This window comes from Martes martes (genome assembly GCF_963455335.1).
Source record: "Martes martes genome assembly, chromosome: 5".
NCBI classification, from domain to species: domain Eukaryota; kingdom Metazoa; phylum Chordata; class Mammalia; order Carnivora; family Mustelidae; genus Martes; species Martes martes.
The window spans coordinates 132,196,910-132,214,602 of NC_137892.1; the positions used below are offsets into that span (position 1 = coordinate 132,196,910).

General features: G+C 40.3%; 1 protein-coding gene across 5 annotated transcripts in view; it reads right to left on the minus strand.

The window, feature by feature from the left end:
* Positions 1-2,454: 2,454 nt before the first annotated feature.
* ZNF131 (zinc finger protein 131) overlaps positions 2,455-17,693 on the minus strand; it is a 30,765-nt gene continuing 15,526 nt past the window's right edge. For 3 of the 5 annotated variants that reach the window (XM_080805028.1, XM_080805029.1, XM_080805030.1), the window contains 4 exons: positions 11,709-12,069; positions 11,384-11,606; positions 4,996-5,126; positions 2,461-4,338 (listed from right to left, as the gene is read on the minus strand). In XM_080805028.1, the coding sequence (XP_080661154.1) occupies positions 3,652-4,338; positions 4,996-5,126; positions 11,384-11,606; positions 11,709-12,069 (1,402 nt within the window). In that variant the 3' untranslated portion in view covers positions 2,461-3,651. Of the gene's footprint in view, positions 4,339-4,995; positions 5,127-11,383; positions 12,070-17,693 lie in introns of all 5 variants that reach the window. The other 2 variants (XM_080805026.1, XM_080805027.1) reach the window with 2 other exon arrangements.

The following is a 17,693-nucleotide window of genomic DNA, read 5'->3' on the forward strand; positions in this document are numbered from 1 at the left end:
CCCACATCGGGCTCCTTGCTCGGCGGGGAGCCTGCTTCTCCCTCTGCCTCTGCCTGCCATTCTGTCTGCGTGTGCTCGCTCGCTCTAACAAATAAATATATTAAAAAAAAATAAATGTTTTAATTGCCAGAGAAAGCTCAAGCATGCACAAGCAGGCAGAGTGGCAGAGGGAGAGGAGGAAGCAGGCTTTCCTCCATGTGGGGAGCCTGATGTAGGGCTCAATCCCAGGGCCCTGGGATCATGACCTGAGCCAAAGGCAGACGCCTAACATATTGACCCACCCAGGGGCCCTGATGGCAGCCTTCTTAAACTCGTAAGACTGTAAGAACCTTCTGTTTTTGTACATATTCAAAAGACTTCTGGGCTTTAAATGTGTTCCTATCAGGGTTCAGTTTAGTTCTCCTTTGAATCTGATTGTAGGTGTGGTATAATAAAAAATACATATATATGTATGTATGTATGTATGTATTCAGTCTTATTCTTGGCACAGAGCTCTTAAAATCCTCGGAATTTCCTGAGGACACTTGTCATAAGCTTTTTGCCCATACCTGAGTTTATGCTCATGAGGTGATCTTGACACTGGTCACCAGAACCAACCACATGATCAGAGGGCTAGATCGATCAGCCACACCCTGGAGAGGTGTGGAGAGGTGTGGAGAGGCTGGAGAGTGAGTTTGATAATCAATGACCAATGACGTAATCAAGCACATCTAGGTAATGAAACTTTAGTAAACAAGGTTAAGGGGTTAAGAGAGCTTCCAGGTTGGTGAACACATCCATGTGCAGGAGGGTAGAGCATGAGGTCATGGAAGCTCTGCCCACCTCCCCATACAGCTCCCCTTTCCCCCCAGACAGCTCTTCTATTTCACTGTTCCTGGGTGGTTTCTTTTTTTTTTTTAAGAGATTTTTAAGTAATCCCTACACCCAACATGGGGCTAGAATTTAAAACCCAGAGATCAAGAGTTGCATGCTCTACCGACTAAGCCAGCCAGGAGCCCCTGGTTGTATCCTTTATAATAAAACTATACTCCTAAATGTAGTGCTTTCCTCATCTTGGAGTTGTTCTAGTTTATTGAATCTGACAAGGGTGGGAACCCCTCATTTGTAGTTGGCAGGGCAGAAGTGCAGGTATCCTGGATACCTCATTTTTGGCTTAAACTTGTGGTATCCATCACTTAACTTATGGAGTCTATGCTAATGCTGGCTGGTCTCAGAAGCAACTTGATGGGACACCCAGGTGGTGTTAGAGAATAAAAGTACTACTGTCTGTAGTGGAGTAGGGTAGATGGAAGAGGCTCTCCATTCTGCAGTGCACGTGGGATTCCTGTGATGACCAGTGTCTGGCATTCTTAAGGCCCAGCTGTCACTGTAGGTAGACCTAAAAACCCCACTAGGAGTAAAATGGGAGGAATAAAACATTCAGTTCAGTAGTTAAATATACATCATGGTTTTTCATAGTTGTTTTATTATATGTAAAATGTTTTTTGCAAACTGCAAAGTGCTAATCAACATAAGGTTTATCACCGGTAGGTAGCTTTCCTCTCTTGCAATTAAATTTACTGGCATTCAGGGTACAGCCTTTTTACCTTTTGGGGAAAGTAAAATAAACCATACCTGTCCCTCAAACCTCTTTTGAAAGGCCTTGCCAAATCTGAAAACTCAAGTGTTAACACCTTGTTGTGCCTCTGTCCCTGATCTCTACCTTGTGGTCAGGGCTCTTGAAAGATGATGTTTAAAAATAAACCTCACTTCATTCCTTGGCTTAAAGGGTACATCATGAGCTATTTTCAGCATTCAAAATTCACTAGATACTAACTAGTGATTTACATACTTAAAACCACTATCTGTCAGGGATTTTTTCTTTTCAAACTACAACTAACTCAGGGACATGGACATCTTATGGCAAACTGAAAATTCCATGTAATATAATTTAACTCGACCATCAGTATTTTCTGACTTCAAAGAAAGAAAAATATATATATATAAACACCCAACGGCCAAGCAGAACAGACCTAGAAATGTGCATACAATTTTTTGATCTTAAAAACTCAACTTTCTATTCCTGTTATCTCTAAATCTGTGACCTCTCCAGTTGTGGGAAGCCGTTCTCTTTCAAATAGTTCATAAATGTGATACCATTTAATATTAGGATTACCAGATGAGGATAAGCTTGAGTTGATCTTTTAAATTTACCATACTAGTAGTAAGTGGGAAAAGTATATTAAAAATAGGCTGTATTTAGAAAATTCCATTGGCTGTTGTGCCCTTCCATGGAAGAACTGCAAATGCCAACCTCTGCCTCCTTCCATTCTTTTGAATTGATTTTTGGGGATTAGAGGTACATATTGAGAATTATATTAGTTCATGTATCAGTAATGTTAATACAAATAAGATCTCTGACCACAAACCAACCTCTACACTTGTAACCAAAAGGGGAAAAAAAAAAGAGTCATGAACACATAATTTTAAGCTTTACTTTAAAAATGTAAATATCTCCCAATATTTAACAGGTAAAGAAAATAGCATATTGGTTTATTTTATGTGGTTGTTATATTTTATTTTCCAAGTAATACTGATTAAAAATATTTACACACCTACTTTTAAGTCCACAGTTTAGCACTCTTATTTGTATGGCTTTAAAAGTTATAGCACAAGATCTTTACATTAAGGATCGGGGGAAAAAGATTCATTCAAAACAAAGCCTGATATATTATATACATGTTTTTCTCTGTACTTTATTTTAAATACATTAATTTTTAAATGATGCTCATCTTTTTTTCATCTGGTGGTAAAATATTAGTGCAACTTTTCATAAAAAAAAAAAAAAAAAGGTTTACCACAGATATAAATGAATTTTCCCAATTGGAAATGGCTCTTCAGTTGCCATTAAATGAAACTTCTCAACCTAACTTAAGTTACCAAGAAAAAGAATTGGTAGTTGCCATTATAAGCAAAAACATAAACTACTACAGCATCACCTACATTGCTCCTTACAACACAAACTTTGAAAGAACCAGAGACACTTTATAGAAGTTTTGTTGGTTTTGAAAAGGCACATGGGTGTGGTTTTTTGTTTTTTACATTCTAGAAATTTTGCCACCACCACTCTGTTCCTGTTGCAGAGATGACATCCGTGACTATCAGTAAAGACAAGAAGGTTGTTCAAACTAAAGAAAGCCAGAAGCCAAAAATTTAACTGCACAGTAACAATGTACTTTTCTTCATGCAGCCTTGTGTTTCCTATATATTCAATTTTCTAACATGCATTAGAATACATAAATTTGTATTCTAATGATTTTACGTTTGATTTTACAACATGGAAAAAATCTGAGAAAGGACGTGACCTGGGAAAGAGAGAAGGGAGAACCCTTATCACAATGAAAATAGATACATTCGTACCCAACTATATAGTAAGAATATAATCCATTTAAGTTTCCAGAAATAATACTTCTCAAAGCTTCCCATTCACTTATGGGAAAGATATCTCCTCTGTGGCATTAAGTGGGGGGAAATCTGTTTCAACAGAAACAGTTCACAACAGGAAAGACTTTAACTTTGGTCCACTTGTCTGTTAGCCCAAGGACAGTCACACTGCCCATCATCAGTTCAAAAACCCAACACATAAATTTAAAAATATATTCATTTGTTATTTCATTCTAAAACAGGCATAGGTGTTCTGTTCTCGTTCCCTGCCCTTTCAGCTTGGGAATCCACTGTTGATTTGGTCTCTAAACCATCAGCATCTTCGTGATCTTCCCTGGCAGCCTCAGCACAATCTGCTTGGGTGGGCTCTCTCTCCTCCTGGTTCATGATTTCAGGGGTCACTTGTTCCAAGTCGGCTTCTAGAAGTTCAGTCTGTACTTCTACTGGCATCTGATTTACCCGTTCGACGTGCAGCTCCTCCACGTGTACTTCAGTACCTTCTTCAGTCTGAATTCGACCCACTTCTAGATAACTCACCTGGACCTGCTCTGGAAGATCGCTCATATGTGAATCATGCACTTGGCTGTCCTGGAGCAGATCAGGATGGACCTGTTCCACTGTCACTTGTGCTGAATCCACCTGAACCTGAAGCAATGGTAACACATGCACCTTCCCAACTTGTTCTATAATAGTCATTGACGTCACAGGTTCAGTCTGCACACGTGTTTCTACTGAAAGAACTTCTTCAGTTACTAGACGCTCTGAAATATTGTGAGTATCACTGAGATGCCTCCTTAATTCATTTCCTTGCATAAACCACAAGTCACATAAAGTACAATGGTTGGGTTTATCTCCAGTGTGTATTACCAAATGATCTTTGAACTGGTCCCAGCTGTTAAACACACTGTTACAGACCTGAAATAACCAAACATATGGTTTTAACAATACTAATATTCAAGCTGAAGAAAACATGAATGTATTTATTCTCTTTAAGGAAAAATTTGAATTTTTCTGAAAAATATGACATAATATATAATGTGGTCTAAGATTTCATAACTCTTTTCTTTATTTGATCTTTTAGCTGATGTAGCTAACAACTGAAATACACCTTGGGAAACATTTTAACACTGCCTTCTCTGCTTAAATGTCATATAAATCCAAAGAATATAAAGTACCAATACTATAATTTCTCCCATAATATCATTACTATAAGAACAATTAAATTATTTGGGTTACATACACACTAATCATGGAAGAGCTGATCACAGCTTGTCAGCCCCCCACTGCCTCATTCCCAGATTCTAATAATTGCTCAATGGTTAAGAATAACCACAGTTTCAGATTATCTATTATTTAGGACATAATTTTATCGACATTGGTGTCATCTTGGGTTGAGTTAAAAAAAACAACACCCTAATCTTCCTTCTAAAGTCAAGAGAGTGATGTTCTTTACTCTCATTCTTTCCAAACTATCAGCCCTATACTTTTACTCTATACTCTGCTACCCTTTACTTTTAATGATTTAAAACACAGACCATTCCTTTGCTAAGGAGAGAATACACCCACACATACCTGACATTCATAAAGCTTCTTTCTTCCCTTTTTTGCCCCTACTCCAGTCTGGCATGCAGTCAGATGACATTTGAGGGTGCTATTTCTAGCAAATCGTTCATGACAATTTGGACATTCAAAAGGCTTTTCACCTATTACAATAGAAAAAAATTACATTGACAAATGAAGAAAAATAGAAAAAGCAAATAAATTTTTTTCTTTTTGGTTAATTCTAATAGAACCTTCTTGAAAGAAGATCTGAATTTATAAATTCAGACGTTTCCACCACATCCAAAAGACTCTTCTAGAGGTGGAAATAGTTGTATTTGTGCTTATAATTGTTGTATTTGTGTTATAACTGTATTTGTGCTTTGAGGAAGAAATAAAATTTGGATCTGAGTTCTGTTTCATATTTTTGCTATTCTTAAAAAGCTATATATTTTTCCTTAGGTTAAAACCAAGATCAATCTCTCTTTTTGGGAAATGTACCCACAAGCATTTTTTGAGCACTTACTATGTGCCAGACCATGTGCTAGGTGATGACTCTGCATCATAGGTCAGAGTGTTTTACGAAGGTAGATACATAGAAATGAGCACCTGAGATGTATCACAGGAGGCCTGTTTCAGAAAAAAGGGCAATGGAAAATGTACTGCAGCAGCACAAAAGGAGGAGTATTGTGCCCGAAATGAAGAAGAGAAGAAGGAAGTTTATTCTAGGCAGAAGCACAGAAGTATAAAATAAGATGGTGGGTGAAGAGTAAGGAGGAAAGGTTATCAGTAACGACTCCCAGATCTCTGGCTTAGAATACCAACCGGAATGAAGAACACAGAAATCCAAGTAGGTTTGGAGTGCAGTGTGTTAGGAAAGATTATAGTTTCGTCTGTTGATTTGAAGGTACTCAAAGTGGAAAAGTCTGGTAACAGCTATATATGGACTAATCTGAAGCCAAATAGAGGGTGGACTGATACACAGATTAGGAGTTACTTTAGGTGGTAATAAAAACCTCAGATGTGTTGTGTGATAACAGAATCAAGGACAGAACTCAATGAAATACCAAGTTAAAGCACAGGTAAATGAGGCAGCAGATAACAGAATCAGAACAGCCAGAAGCAGAAGAAAGAACACTGAGGGAGATTAAGAAACTTCAGGAAGATGAGGCCAGTAAACAGTGTCAAACTGAACAGAGATGTCAGGTAGGACAACAACAAGGGATTGTACTAACTCAAGTGAGAACAGTGTTGAGTGATATGATGGTGGGGTTAGAAGCCAGATTACCATGGAATGAAAGGCAAGTCAATGAAAATAGTACAGAAGTTCTTCCCAAAAGGCTTGGAATTAAAGAGAATGGACGGTTTTGACAGATGACACATATACGTCATCTGCTGAGGCAGGGTGTGAGCAGGGTCCTGAGTATTGGACTGAAGGTCTAGAATAGCAAATTGGCAAAGAAAAATACAAATCAGGAACCAAAAGGCCTAATTTAAGGTTTGATATGATTTTTTTTCCAGAAGTCCTCAGTGAGGAGTAGAGAGTGTCAAATGACTGCAATAATTCCAGGATTTTTTAAAGGGTTTTTTACAGCAAGTGGGTTGAAAAACCAAGGGAATTATGCTTAGCATGCAAGAAAAAGTGATTCAAGCTGTATACAAGGAGGACAAGATAAGACAGGTCAGAAATTGGGGCAATAAGCTAGGTGGAGAGGGATGTGGAAGGACTAGCAGGCTAACTGAAATAGACTCAGAGTAAGGGAAGGAGGAGGTTTCAAGGGAGAGCATGATGCTTGCAGAGAACAGGCCCCAGTGATGAGGTCCTAGTTGTGACATCCACACTAGTTAAGTAATTTTGAGTTGTGTTTTTTCTTTAAGATTTTATTTGTCAGACAGAGAGTGCACGCACAAGCAGGGGGAACGACAGGAAGAGAGAGAAGCAGGCTCCCCACCAAGCAAGGAGCCTGATGCGGGACATGATCCCAGGGTACTGGGATTACAACCTGAGCTGAAGGCAGCCATTCAACCGACTGAGCCACCCAGGCATCCCTGTTTTTTCCCTGACAAGAAAAAACTAGTTTATTCTTTGTATAATGTTCATGCGATGAAAAAAAAACTAGATCTTAGAGTCTAGAATTAGTGTTGGTCCAGAAACTCCTTTTCAACTTCTCAAATATTGGGAGATACTGCTCAATAAAAAGGTTGTTTTGTGATTTTAATAGTGTATAATTTTTCGCTATAAATATAAGTTGGTATAGCTTCTTTAAATGATAGTTTCATGATATATACCAAGATTTAAAATGTATATATTCTTTAACTTGGCAATTCTGCTATTGGACACATACAGAAAGATATAAGCACAAGTATGCCTATTACAGCATGGTCTATAATAGCAAAAGACTAGCAACAATCTAAATGTGTATCAATATAGGTAAATCACTGGCACACCCATACACTGAAACACCAGGCAGCCACAGGGCGGGGGGTGGGGGGAGAGAACAAAACAAGTATAGATTCCTGCATTTTCATTTAAAGAGTTTGAGATATGGGGCGCCTGGGTGGCTCAGTGGGTTAAAGCCTCTGCCTTCAGCTCAGGTCATGTTCCCAGGGTCCTGGGATCAAACCCCACATCGGGCTCTCTGCTCAGCAGGGAGCCTGCTTCCTCCTCTCTCTCTGCCTGCCTCTCTGCCTACTTGTGATCTTTGTCTGTCAAATAAATCAATAAAATCTTAAAAAAAAAAAAAAAGAGTTTGAGAGAAATGTCATGACACTGTACTGAATGTCTCTATTTATTTTCCCCAAAAAACTTGTGTGTTCATCTGTGGTGACTCAAAAATGCAAAGAACAGACAGGGAAGGATAAATAAGAAAATGATGGCAGTAGTTGCTTCTGGAGAGATCTACTAAATCTCTCTCTACTGATCATCGTATGTCATTTCAGCTTTTATGTCATTTGAGCTTTTGCTATTTAAAAAATTAGTAAGTCCAATAAAATCTAGAAATATCAACAGATTAATTCTGTTTTAGATGTGTAGACAGCACAGTCTTTCTTCAAAGTGCTTTTACCGTTTTATTTTACTTGCCATTTCCCTGTAAAGTAGGTATCATTACCCATATTTACACAGATGAGGAAAGAGCCTGAAGATAAAGTGACCAGTCAAGTTCATCATACTGGCAAACGTCAGAACTAGAGCTGGAATCTAATTCTGATTTCCAGACCCACATTCTTTCTATAATTCCATACGTCCTCTCTGGGAAACAGGTAACATTTGAAGACATGGTTCTCCTCTTCAGGTTCTCTCTCATACTAGGTGTTCCACAGGTAAATCCGTCAATATGTCTGGTACCACCTCCCACCCTAAAGTGCTTACCCTTCTATATTTTTCTAAGTTAATAAACCTCTAATCCTGTAAGGCACCCAAACCAGAAAACTGGGATTTATTCCCATATTTCACTGATCATCAAATCCTGTTGATTCTACCTACTTAATGTTATTCACATCTCTAACCCTCTTCCACTGTCACTGCCTTTACTCCACTCTTCATTCTTGATTAGACGTTCCAACAGCTTCCTAATTACACCTCGAAGGTTTAACCCCACTCCAATCTAACATGTCAAGTCATCACTCTCAAACATAAATCTAATCCTGGTTTAAACTTCTTTAAATGACTCAGTCTTTCAAGATAAAATCCAAATTCATTTACGGCATTTATGAAAATAACTATATGATCTTGGCTTCATCTTCCATCACTTTCTCTCCCCTGCCCTTGTCCACGATGCCTAAGTGTGTGCCACCTGGTCAGCCTTCCTAACTCTTCCAGCTACATCTCCTGTCATTCTTTCACTTGGACCCAATCCTCCAGCTGTAATAACCTATCAGCAGTGCTCCAAACACACAGCTAACTCTCTTTCCTCTGTACCTGTGCATGCTTCATTTCTTGTGCCTGGAATGCCCATCTCCTGGCTAACTCCTTTTCCTTTGGGAGTCATTATAGGGTGAACGCTCCAGGAAACCAACCTTGTCTCATCCATCATAAATAAACAGCCCAGGCAGGCATTCCCGTAAGACGGTGTGCTGACTTCTACCAGCCCTTAGCCCATCACATGTAACGGGGTCTGCTTGTCTCCCCCAACATAAGGGTAAGCTCTTTGAAGGCAGGGACTCTAACATTTATCTCCGTGACCAAGTAGGTTGGCATTACTATTTTCCAAATGGAAACAAAATAATTCAGAAGACAAGTAACAACCAAAACTTTGTAAATCAGGGGCGCCTGGGTGGCTCAGTTGTGAAGCGTCTCCATTAAGCAGGAAGCCTGCTTTTTTTCTCCCACTCCCCCAGCTTATGTTCCTGCTCTCACTGTACCTCTCTTGAGGTCAAATAAATAAAATCTTTAAAAAAATTTTTTTTGCAAATCAAGCTATAGACCATATTGCATGCTTTAAGACCACTGGAGAAACCAAACCACTAAACTAATAAAAGTATGCAAAAATATGAAACTGAGGGGGATTTATGTATATTTTGAGGACAGGAAACAGGAATGGGATTGTTTCCTTATCTTTACACTGGGATTGCTATAAGCAAGAAATGATCCATTCTTTATTAACATAAGCACAATTTAAAACTATTTACTTATGTTCCTCTTGAATTCAAGTCACTGATCATATCTGCAACTATCTTGTTACTAATTACTAGTACAGTTAATTGAGGTTAAATGCCAACAAAAGTTCAGCTTGCTTTATGTGTTGAACTGTTTTCCCAATGGACATCTAGTTCTATATTTTGTAACAACTACTTAAGTTATCTCGCATAATTATAAAGATAAAGACATACAACATAATATGCTTTAACTCTATATTCTGCTGTTTAATCCAAAATACAAAGGATAGGATGTAGAAAGCATATTTTAAAACTTCTAAAATAATCTGTGTTGCCTGTTTTTCAATAGGTAAGTCACCAGGAAATATTTTGGGTAAAGAGAAAATTGCTTCTACTTTTACATTACTAGAAGATAAAGGTGACTGATACCTGTTGGGATACTGGAAACCCTTATCAAAGGATACTAGTTACCAAGTAACATTTATTTACTAATTTAATGTGCTGCTGGTATAGCAAGTGTTTTACAAAACTAAGTTACATTAAAACAGATGAGTATTTAAGGACCAAAAACTATTACTATAGGCAGTTTCTAAATATATAATTCCTAATAAAAATATTCCTTTATGTTTGAAAATCAGATAGCATTTTCCCCAAAGATAAATGCCTATTAGTTACCCAAACTAGTACCCGGAAGCTTTCTGAATCCATATGAAGACTTAAGTATGAAATTCTGTTTCATGTAACCACTGAATATTGATACCGACATTTATTCAGTCCCTGAGTATTGATACCAAGCATTTAAAAGTGAGGGATACCATACCACATTTATCTGAATCTACCCCTTTCCTCAATTTCAAGCAGTACGCAGAGAGGAACTAAGGACAGCAAAGGATCTAGGACAAAATTTCTTCGAAATTTTCCAAACTCCAGCAAAGACAAAGACTCTGAATGGTATGGAATACCTATGTTGTATTCACGGTATTAAACAGTCTAAACAGTTTTAGCCACCACACAGAACTTGGGGACAAGTGTCTAGAGTCTGACACTTAGCACACCATATCCACTGCTCTCCCCCCACACACGATTCAAGTCATAGCTAGTAGCTCCTGTGTGTGACACAGGAGACTTAACAAAGAATACTTGGGAGGTGGAAAGACAGAGACTCTGATGGAGGAGAAAACAGGCATAGGGGATGGATGCAGAACTCTAAGGACCAGAGGCCCACAGTGGGCATCCCTGGGATTGCTCCTGCATGCCTGAGAGGGCTCCCAGGAGGAGGGAAGTAAAAGACTTTACCTTTCTCATCTCCTGGCTGCCCATCAGTCCTGACACAGAGTGCTCTTGAAGAGGTGTGGGAAGATGAACATATACTGCCTACCTAGCTACCACCTCAAAACAGGTGACCAAATGTACGCAAAGGTATAAACATGCCAGGGATTGTTCTTAAGTGTACAGATCTATGTAATGTATAAACAAGAGACGGGAAATGTAAAAAATGGTAACAGTGAAGTTTCCATATAATTAGGACTTCATAACTTATGATCCTCAGTAAATAATCACAAACTCTTTTGTGTGTTTCTTTAAAAACACAAAAACTGGCAAGGCGTTGAGAGTAACAACTACTTTCCAAAATTGTTATGATTTTTGCTTTTAAAGTATGAATATTTCAATAAACTAGTATCAGAAGAACAATGTGAGCTCAGCCTGCATATTAGAAAATACAGGAGATGGCTGCTGTGGTATTAAAATAAAAAAAAGAATTAGACGCTCAGACTTGCAGTGAATGTCGAAAAATGTACTTTTAACATAAAGATTTGCTAGTTACCTGTATGTTTTCGAAGATGCTCTTTAAAATGTCCAAAGTGGTCAAACTGTTTCTCACAGTATTGACATATGTGAATTTTTTTCCCAGTTCTTTGCTTCTTACTGACTCCACCTTCTTCGAGGTGGTAACAGTTGAGGTGCTGTTTCCATGCGCTCTCCCGAAGATACCTTTTATTGCATATTTCACACTTGAAACTCTCAGTGGAGTGTGATTTCATGTGTTCCTTAAAATGGTAAAACAATTTAAATGAACGGTTACATTTCTCACAATGGAACAAGTCCTTCACATGTGACAGCTGAAGTTCCACAATTTCAATACCTTCTACCTGTTTGCTTGTGGGGTCAGATGCACAACCATCTTCTTCTTTTATCTGCCCTTTTCTATCACCTTGCCGGTACTTGCTGGTAATATCAGCCAACAGTGCCAGGGCGGAATCATCAGAGGACCCTGTGCTCTGAATGTACTTTATGGACTGCTTGGCAGAAGCCACTTCCTCCAACGTTTCGATGCCTTCATCTTCCACTTCAATTGTGCCTTCGGCAATCTCCACCTCAATTTCAACAGGTTCTGATTCTGCAGAGGGCAATGACTCAGTGATAACATTTGAAGTTTCTGCAATCTTTCTTTTTTTTGCCTCACTTTTTCCCGTGGTATTTTCCTCTAGTGGAGCGGAGTTTTCTTTGTTCCTGAAACACATAATGTATGGATTTAAAAATCCATAAGGTCAATGGAAATCCTAGCAGGCTTTTGGGAAGAAACTGATAAGTTCATAGAAAAGTTTATAAGGAAAGGCAAAAAAACAAAATCGGAACACTTACATAACCTGATTTCAAGACTTACTGTAAAGCTACAGTAAGTTAAGACACAATACTGGTGACAGACATGAAAATTAATGGAACAGAGTAAAGTCCAGAAACAGACCCACTTGTTCAACTGATTTTTGAAAAATAAAGGTTGCAAGATAATTTAACAGAGGAAAGAACTTTTAAGAGTGGTGCTGGAACAACTGGTCTTTACATGGAGAAAATAAACCTCAACTATCACTCTTCAATCATACACTCAAATTATTTCAAAATGGACAACAAACTTTAACATAAGAACTAAAACTATTAAACGTCAAGAGAAAAGCAGGAGAAGATCTTTGTAAAATTGGGTTACTGAAAGATTTCTTAAATAGTACGCAAAAAGCAGAAAACTTAATAGCAAAAATTGATAGATTTCATCAACATTAAAAGTTTTTGTCCTTTGAAATAGTTAACAAAATGGTAGGCCGCAAACAAAACAAAACAAAACAAAAATCAAGCCACAGACTCGGACAAAACACGTACACACATGTATCTGTCAAAGGTCTGTACAGACAGTATAAAAAGTTTTCTCACAATCCAATACCCTAAATAAGAGATGACAACTACTGCGAGACAATTATCCATGAGTCTCATGTTCCTGCACATCTCCTGCACTGACAGTTCTTCTTTGGCTCTCTCTTCAAGGCTGTCTGCAGTACTGCCAGCAATCTGGAAAGACAGAGCGTACGGCTCCCTCTGGGCGACAGTTGGGCAGGTTTGCTTGCAGCCCATCATCTCAGATGTGGGCTTCCTACACTGGAGATGCTTCAGCTATGATGTAAACCAACTAGATGCACTGCATTCACCTGGGCCACTCTATGACATCCCTCTGGGGGAGAAGGGAAAACTGGCACAAATATAAAACTCGTGCTGCTTACTGTGCAAAAAGTAAAATCTTTCTGACTTAACAAATATCTTTTATCAGCATCCGTGAAACTATGAAGGATAACTTGTTGCCTTCAAATAGGATAAAAATCTCAGATCCGTAACACTTCTTGCCAGGTTTTGGCAACAAGGACAGGATGCCAAAAAAAGACAAGGTTTTCTGGAAGACAAAGGATGAGACCCCACAGAACAAATAATGGGATGTGAGGAAGTCCACTGGAGCTGGCAGCAAAAATGCTGACCAAATTGTATGGTCAACTAGGCAATGCATGGTCTTCCACTTAACTGCCTACTGTAGGAGTTAAACTGTGTCCTTCAAAGATATGCTGAAGTCTTGACCCCTAACACCTGTGAATGTAACCTTATTTGGATATCAGTCTTTGAACATGTAACTAAGTTAAGAAAATTGGTCATTAGAGTGAGGCCTACTCTAATACAGCTGTCTTTATAAGAATAGGTACATTTGGACACACCCACACACACAGGAGACAGACAGAAGACAGCAATGTGAATGACGATGGAGGCAAAAATTGGGAGTCATACTGCCACAAGCCAAGGAACACCTGGGGCTGGCAGAAGGTAGAAGAGGCAAGGAAGGATCCTCCCCTAGAGGCTTCTGAGGCAGCAAGGCCCAGCTAACACTGTAATATAGCATTTCTAGCCTCCAGAACTGTGAGACAAGTCATTTCTGGGTCCCAGTTTGTGGTACTTTGTTATGGCAGCCTCAGAAAACTGAAACACCTATAATGAGGAAAAACTGGAAGTTGCAGGATGAGTAGCTGGCAGTATCAAGGACAGCTGCTAGAACGGTTCCCTAGTGTTGCAAACTCTCCCAGGGTTGGGGGAGGACTTCCCTGCCAACCTGGTGGTCAGCCTGAAGTCTAACCCATCAAAACAACTAAGATTCACGGAGGGGGCAGGGGTAGAGACAGAGGGCCCTGCCCCATTACAGATAAGTTACCTAAACTAAGGGTGACGGGAGGGAAATTTGCAACTGCTACTAACAGAAATGAGTCATTAGAACTTCGCCTAGTCCACGTGAAAGATGAGGGGGCGGGGGCCTGGGTGGCTCAGTTGGTTAAGCCTCTGCCTCGGCTGAGATCACGATCCCAGGGTTCTGGGACTGAGCCCCACAACAGGCTCCCTACCGCTCCCCTTGATTGTGCTCCGTCAAATAAATAAAATCTTAAAAAAAGAAGAAAGATGAGGGGGAAACATGATGCTCATCAAGAAGAATGGCAACACCTGGGCCATCACAGGGCTCAGCCTCTCCTGCAGTGTTGTCTTGTCCATCTTAGATCCATGTGGAGAGGACTGTAAAAGGTCTTGGGGGTTTTTCCCGCAGTACTGTCCTGGCTGTCATAAGGGTGCTATGGTGTTCTTGGGGAGATTTCTTTGAGACAAACTCCTGTGGTGAGGCACTGACTAGTAAATCTTCCTGCCAATTGGGTTTATAATGCTGATGAAGATGAGTCACTGGAGAATGAGCAAAGAATCCAAAACAATATAAATTCTTGTGATCAGGCCTCCTGAAAATCCCAACCTTAATGTTAAACTAGGTAAAAACATAAGAGTTGTTATCGTGACAAAAGGGCAGCAAATGTCCAGAATTAAGGTACACTTTTTTAAAAAGCCACCAGTGTGTAAGTCATCTGAGTTCGCCAAAAGGCATATAAATCTTATGGCCACGGGGTCCCTGGGTGGCATAGTGGGTTAAGCATCCACCTCTTGATTTCTGCTCAGGTTATGATCTAAGAGTCCTGGGATGGAGCCCCATGCTGGGCTCCGCACTCAGAGGGGACTCTGCTCAAGATTCTCTCCCTATCCCTCTGCCCCTCCCCCTTGCTCGTGTGCTTGTGTTCCTTCTCTCAAATAAATAAATACATCTTAAAAAAATCTTATGGCCCCAATTTAAAAGCAATGTGGAGGGGCGCCTGGGTGGCTCAGTGGGTTAAAGCCTCTGCCTTTGGCTCAGGTCATGATCCCGGGGTCCTGGGATCAAGCCCCGCACCAGGCTCTCTGCTTGGCAGGGAGCCTGCTTCTTCCTCTCTCCGCCTGCCTCTCTGTCTACTTGTGATCTCTGTCAAATAAATAAATAAATAAAAATCTTTTTTAAAAAATAAATAAATAAAAATAAAATAAAGAAAATAAAAGCAATGTGGACAAGGCAGCTGAATCAAGGGATTCCCCAAAAGGAAATAGATGGCATCAGTAATGATGATCTTGCTGGCTGATAGAGGGCTTTTGATGGGCCGAAAACACTTGAAATTTGTTTAGTCAAGCCACACGCAGCTCTCATCTGCTTGAAATCAAAGTAAATATGCCTTGCTCACTGGCATGGAATCACTTTCTCTTTCTGTCTCTTCCTCCCCCCATACCTTAACTTCATCTGCTTGGAGGAAGATAACTAGGGGTAGAGCCAAGGTCTCCCTGTCCCCAAGGGTATAGAGAAGACACCATATACCCAATCCAAGGATGCAGAGGGAAACCCAGGAATGGGAGAGACTCAAACTTTCATGGCTCTGTTAGATTCAGATGTCCAACTCACCATTCTACCATGGGGAAAGGAAGAACTTCCATTCAACCCATGGGGTTTGGGCAAGGTTCACAGCAGCAAAGGGAGGCTGTCTTAACCCTGCAGGTGGAAGCTGACAGTACACACTGTTGTTGCTAAATCTGAATGTTCAGCAGGAACTGCTATGGCATTTACACTGCCCAATTCTGTAGGTATCAAAAATGGATCGTCCCAAATGGATAGAGCCACAGGGAGAGAAGAGCTACTGTAAGAAACCCCCCAACAAATGGCACCAGCAGCTGGTCAGGCTTAGCACGAGTGTCTCTATCTTGTGATGTCTGAAGTTTACACTATACTGATGTCCTGCTGACTGGCAAGCTAGAAGTCTGTCTCAAAGGTCCCGACCACAATGTCAGCACACATCCATGAGCAGGTACTGATGAACCCCAATAAAATTCAGAGGCCTGCTCATCAAGTCGAGTTTCTTGGGACTAAGTCCAATAGATTCACAACACTCAATTCCTCCAGCAGTAAAAGAAAAAACTATGTTTTTTTTACCTCCTCTCTCTCCCTCCTGAAAATAAGGATTGTTACCTTACTGAAGTTTTTTGGGTATTAGAGACAGCAGATACCTCTCCTGGGCATTCTACTTTCTTCTTTATATCAGCTAATCTGCAAGTCAGGATCTTTTAAGTGGTGCTCCAACCAAAAGGTTGCTCTGGAAGTTCCCCATCAAGCTGGCAGAGTCTCCATTTTGGGGGCCCTACAACTCTTAACAGCCCGTTTGAACTAAAACTCTTTGATATGGATCCTTTTGCAGATTAGAGCTTCTGGCAAAGGGAGCCAGACACCACCCACAAGATGTACCTTGGGTTTTATACCTGCCACATCTACAAGGTACAATCCCTTTGAAAAGAAAAGGATTAGCTTGCTGTTGGGCTCTTGTTGAAACCCACTGAGGCTTCGAGGCTCTCCAGCCTGATACTGCCATTTGGGAATGCATCAACTAAGACTTCATGACTAGCAAGGTAAAACATACCCACCAAGTCTCACTTCTCAAACAGAAATAAGACACTCATGGAGCACATGTGTGGCTCAGATGATTGAGGGTCTGGCTCTTGGTTTTGGCACAAGTCATGATCTCAGGGTTGAGGGATGGAGGGAGTAGGACTCCGTGCTCAGCGGGAAGTCTCCTTAAGATTCTCTCTCCTTCTCCCTCTGCCCCTCCCCACCACTTGCTCACTTGCTCTAAAATAAATCAATCTTAAAAAAAAAAAAAAAAAAGACACTCAAGAAAGCAGTTGACCTCTTGGCTTTACATGAAAAAAAAAAAAAAAAAAGGAAGTTCCCCCAACTCTATTGCCCAAAGGAAGCCACTAAATTGATGAGGTCTTTGATTCACTGATGCTTTGGCTAAACTCAAGACTGAAGGTGTTCCCTGGACTGCTGCAAATGCTCAGCTTTAGCACCAACTACACAAAAGTGGATGTGGTCACTGAGCTCAGAAGGCAGAACTCAAAAGCTTTCTTCACAGCCCTGGGAAACATTCTCCACAATGAACCACATTGTATTTTATTGACTCCTGGGCTGCTGCCAATGACCTAGCTATTTGGAAGAGCTGGAAATCTTGGCAGATTAAGACATCTATCCTCAGGACCACAACTGTGGAAACAAATAGCAGTTGCTGATCAAACTATTTGCATCCCTGATTCAGATGCCCATGGTAAGGGCCTGTTCTCTAATGATACTAACGAGAATGAAGCTGCTGATCAAGACTGCATTGCCTGGACTTCCATCACTTACCCCCTAGACTCAGTATTATTCTGAACATGCTGACATAGCCACCACCACAGAGAGCATAAAGTAAAGGACCCATGCTTCTGATAGAGAAGTTGCCACTGGATGCCAACTTGTGACACCCACCAAAAGCTGGCCTATTTATCTTGTGAAGAAGGCTACATTGCCCAGGGCATTGTCTGACCCTTCTTGAAGACTGACTAGACTGGACCTCTGACCCTGTCCCAGGGCTATCTGTGCCGTCTCACCACTGCTGAACCTTTTTAAG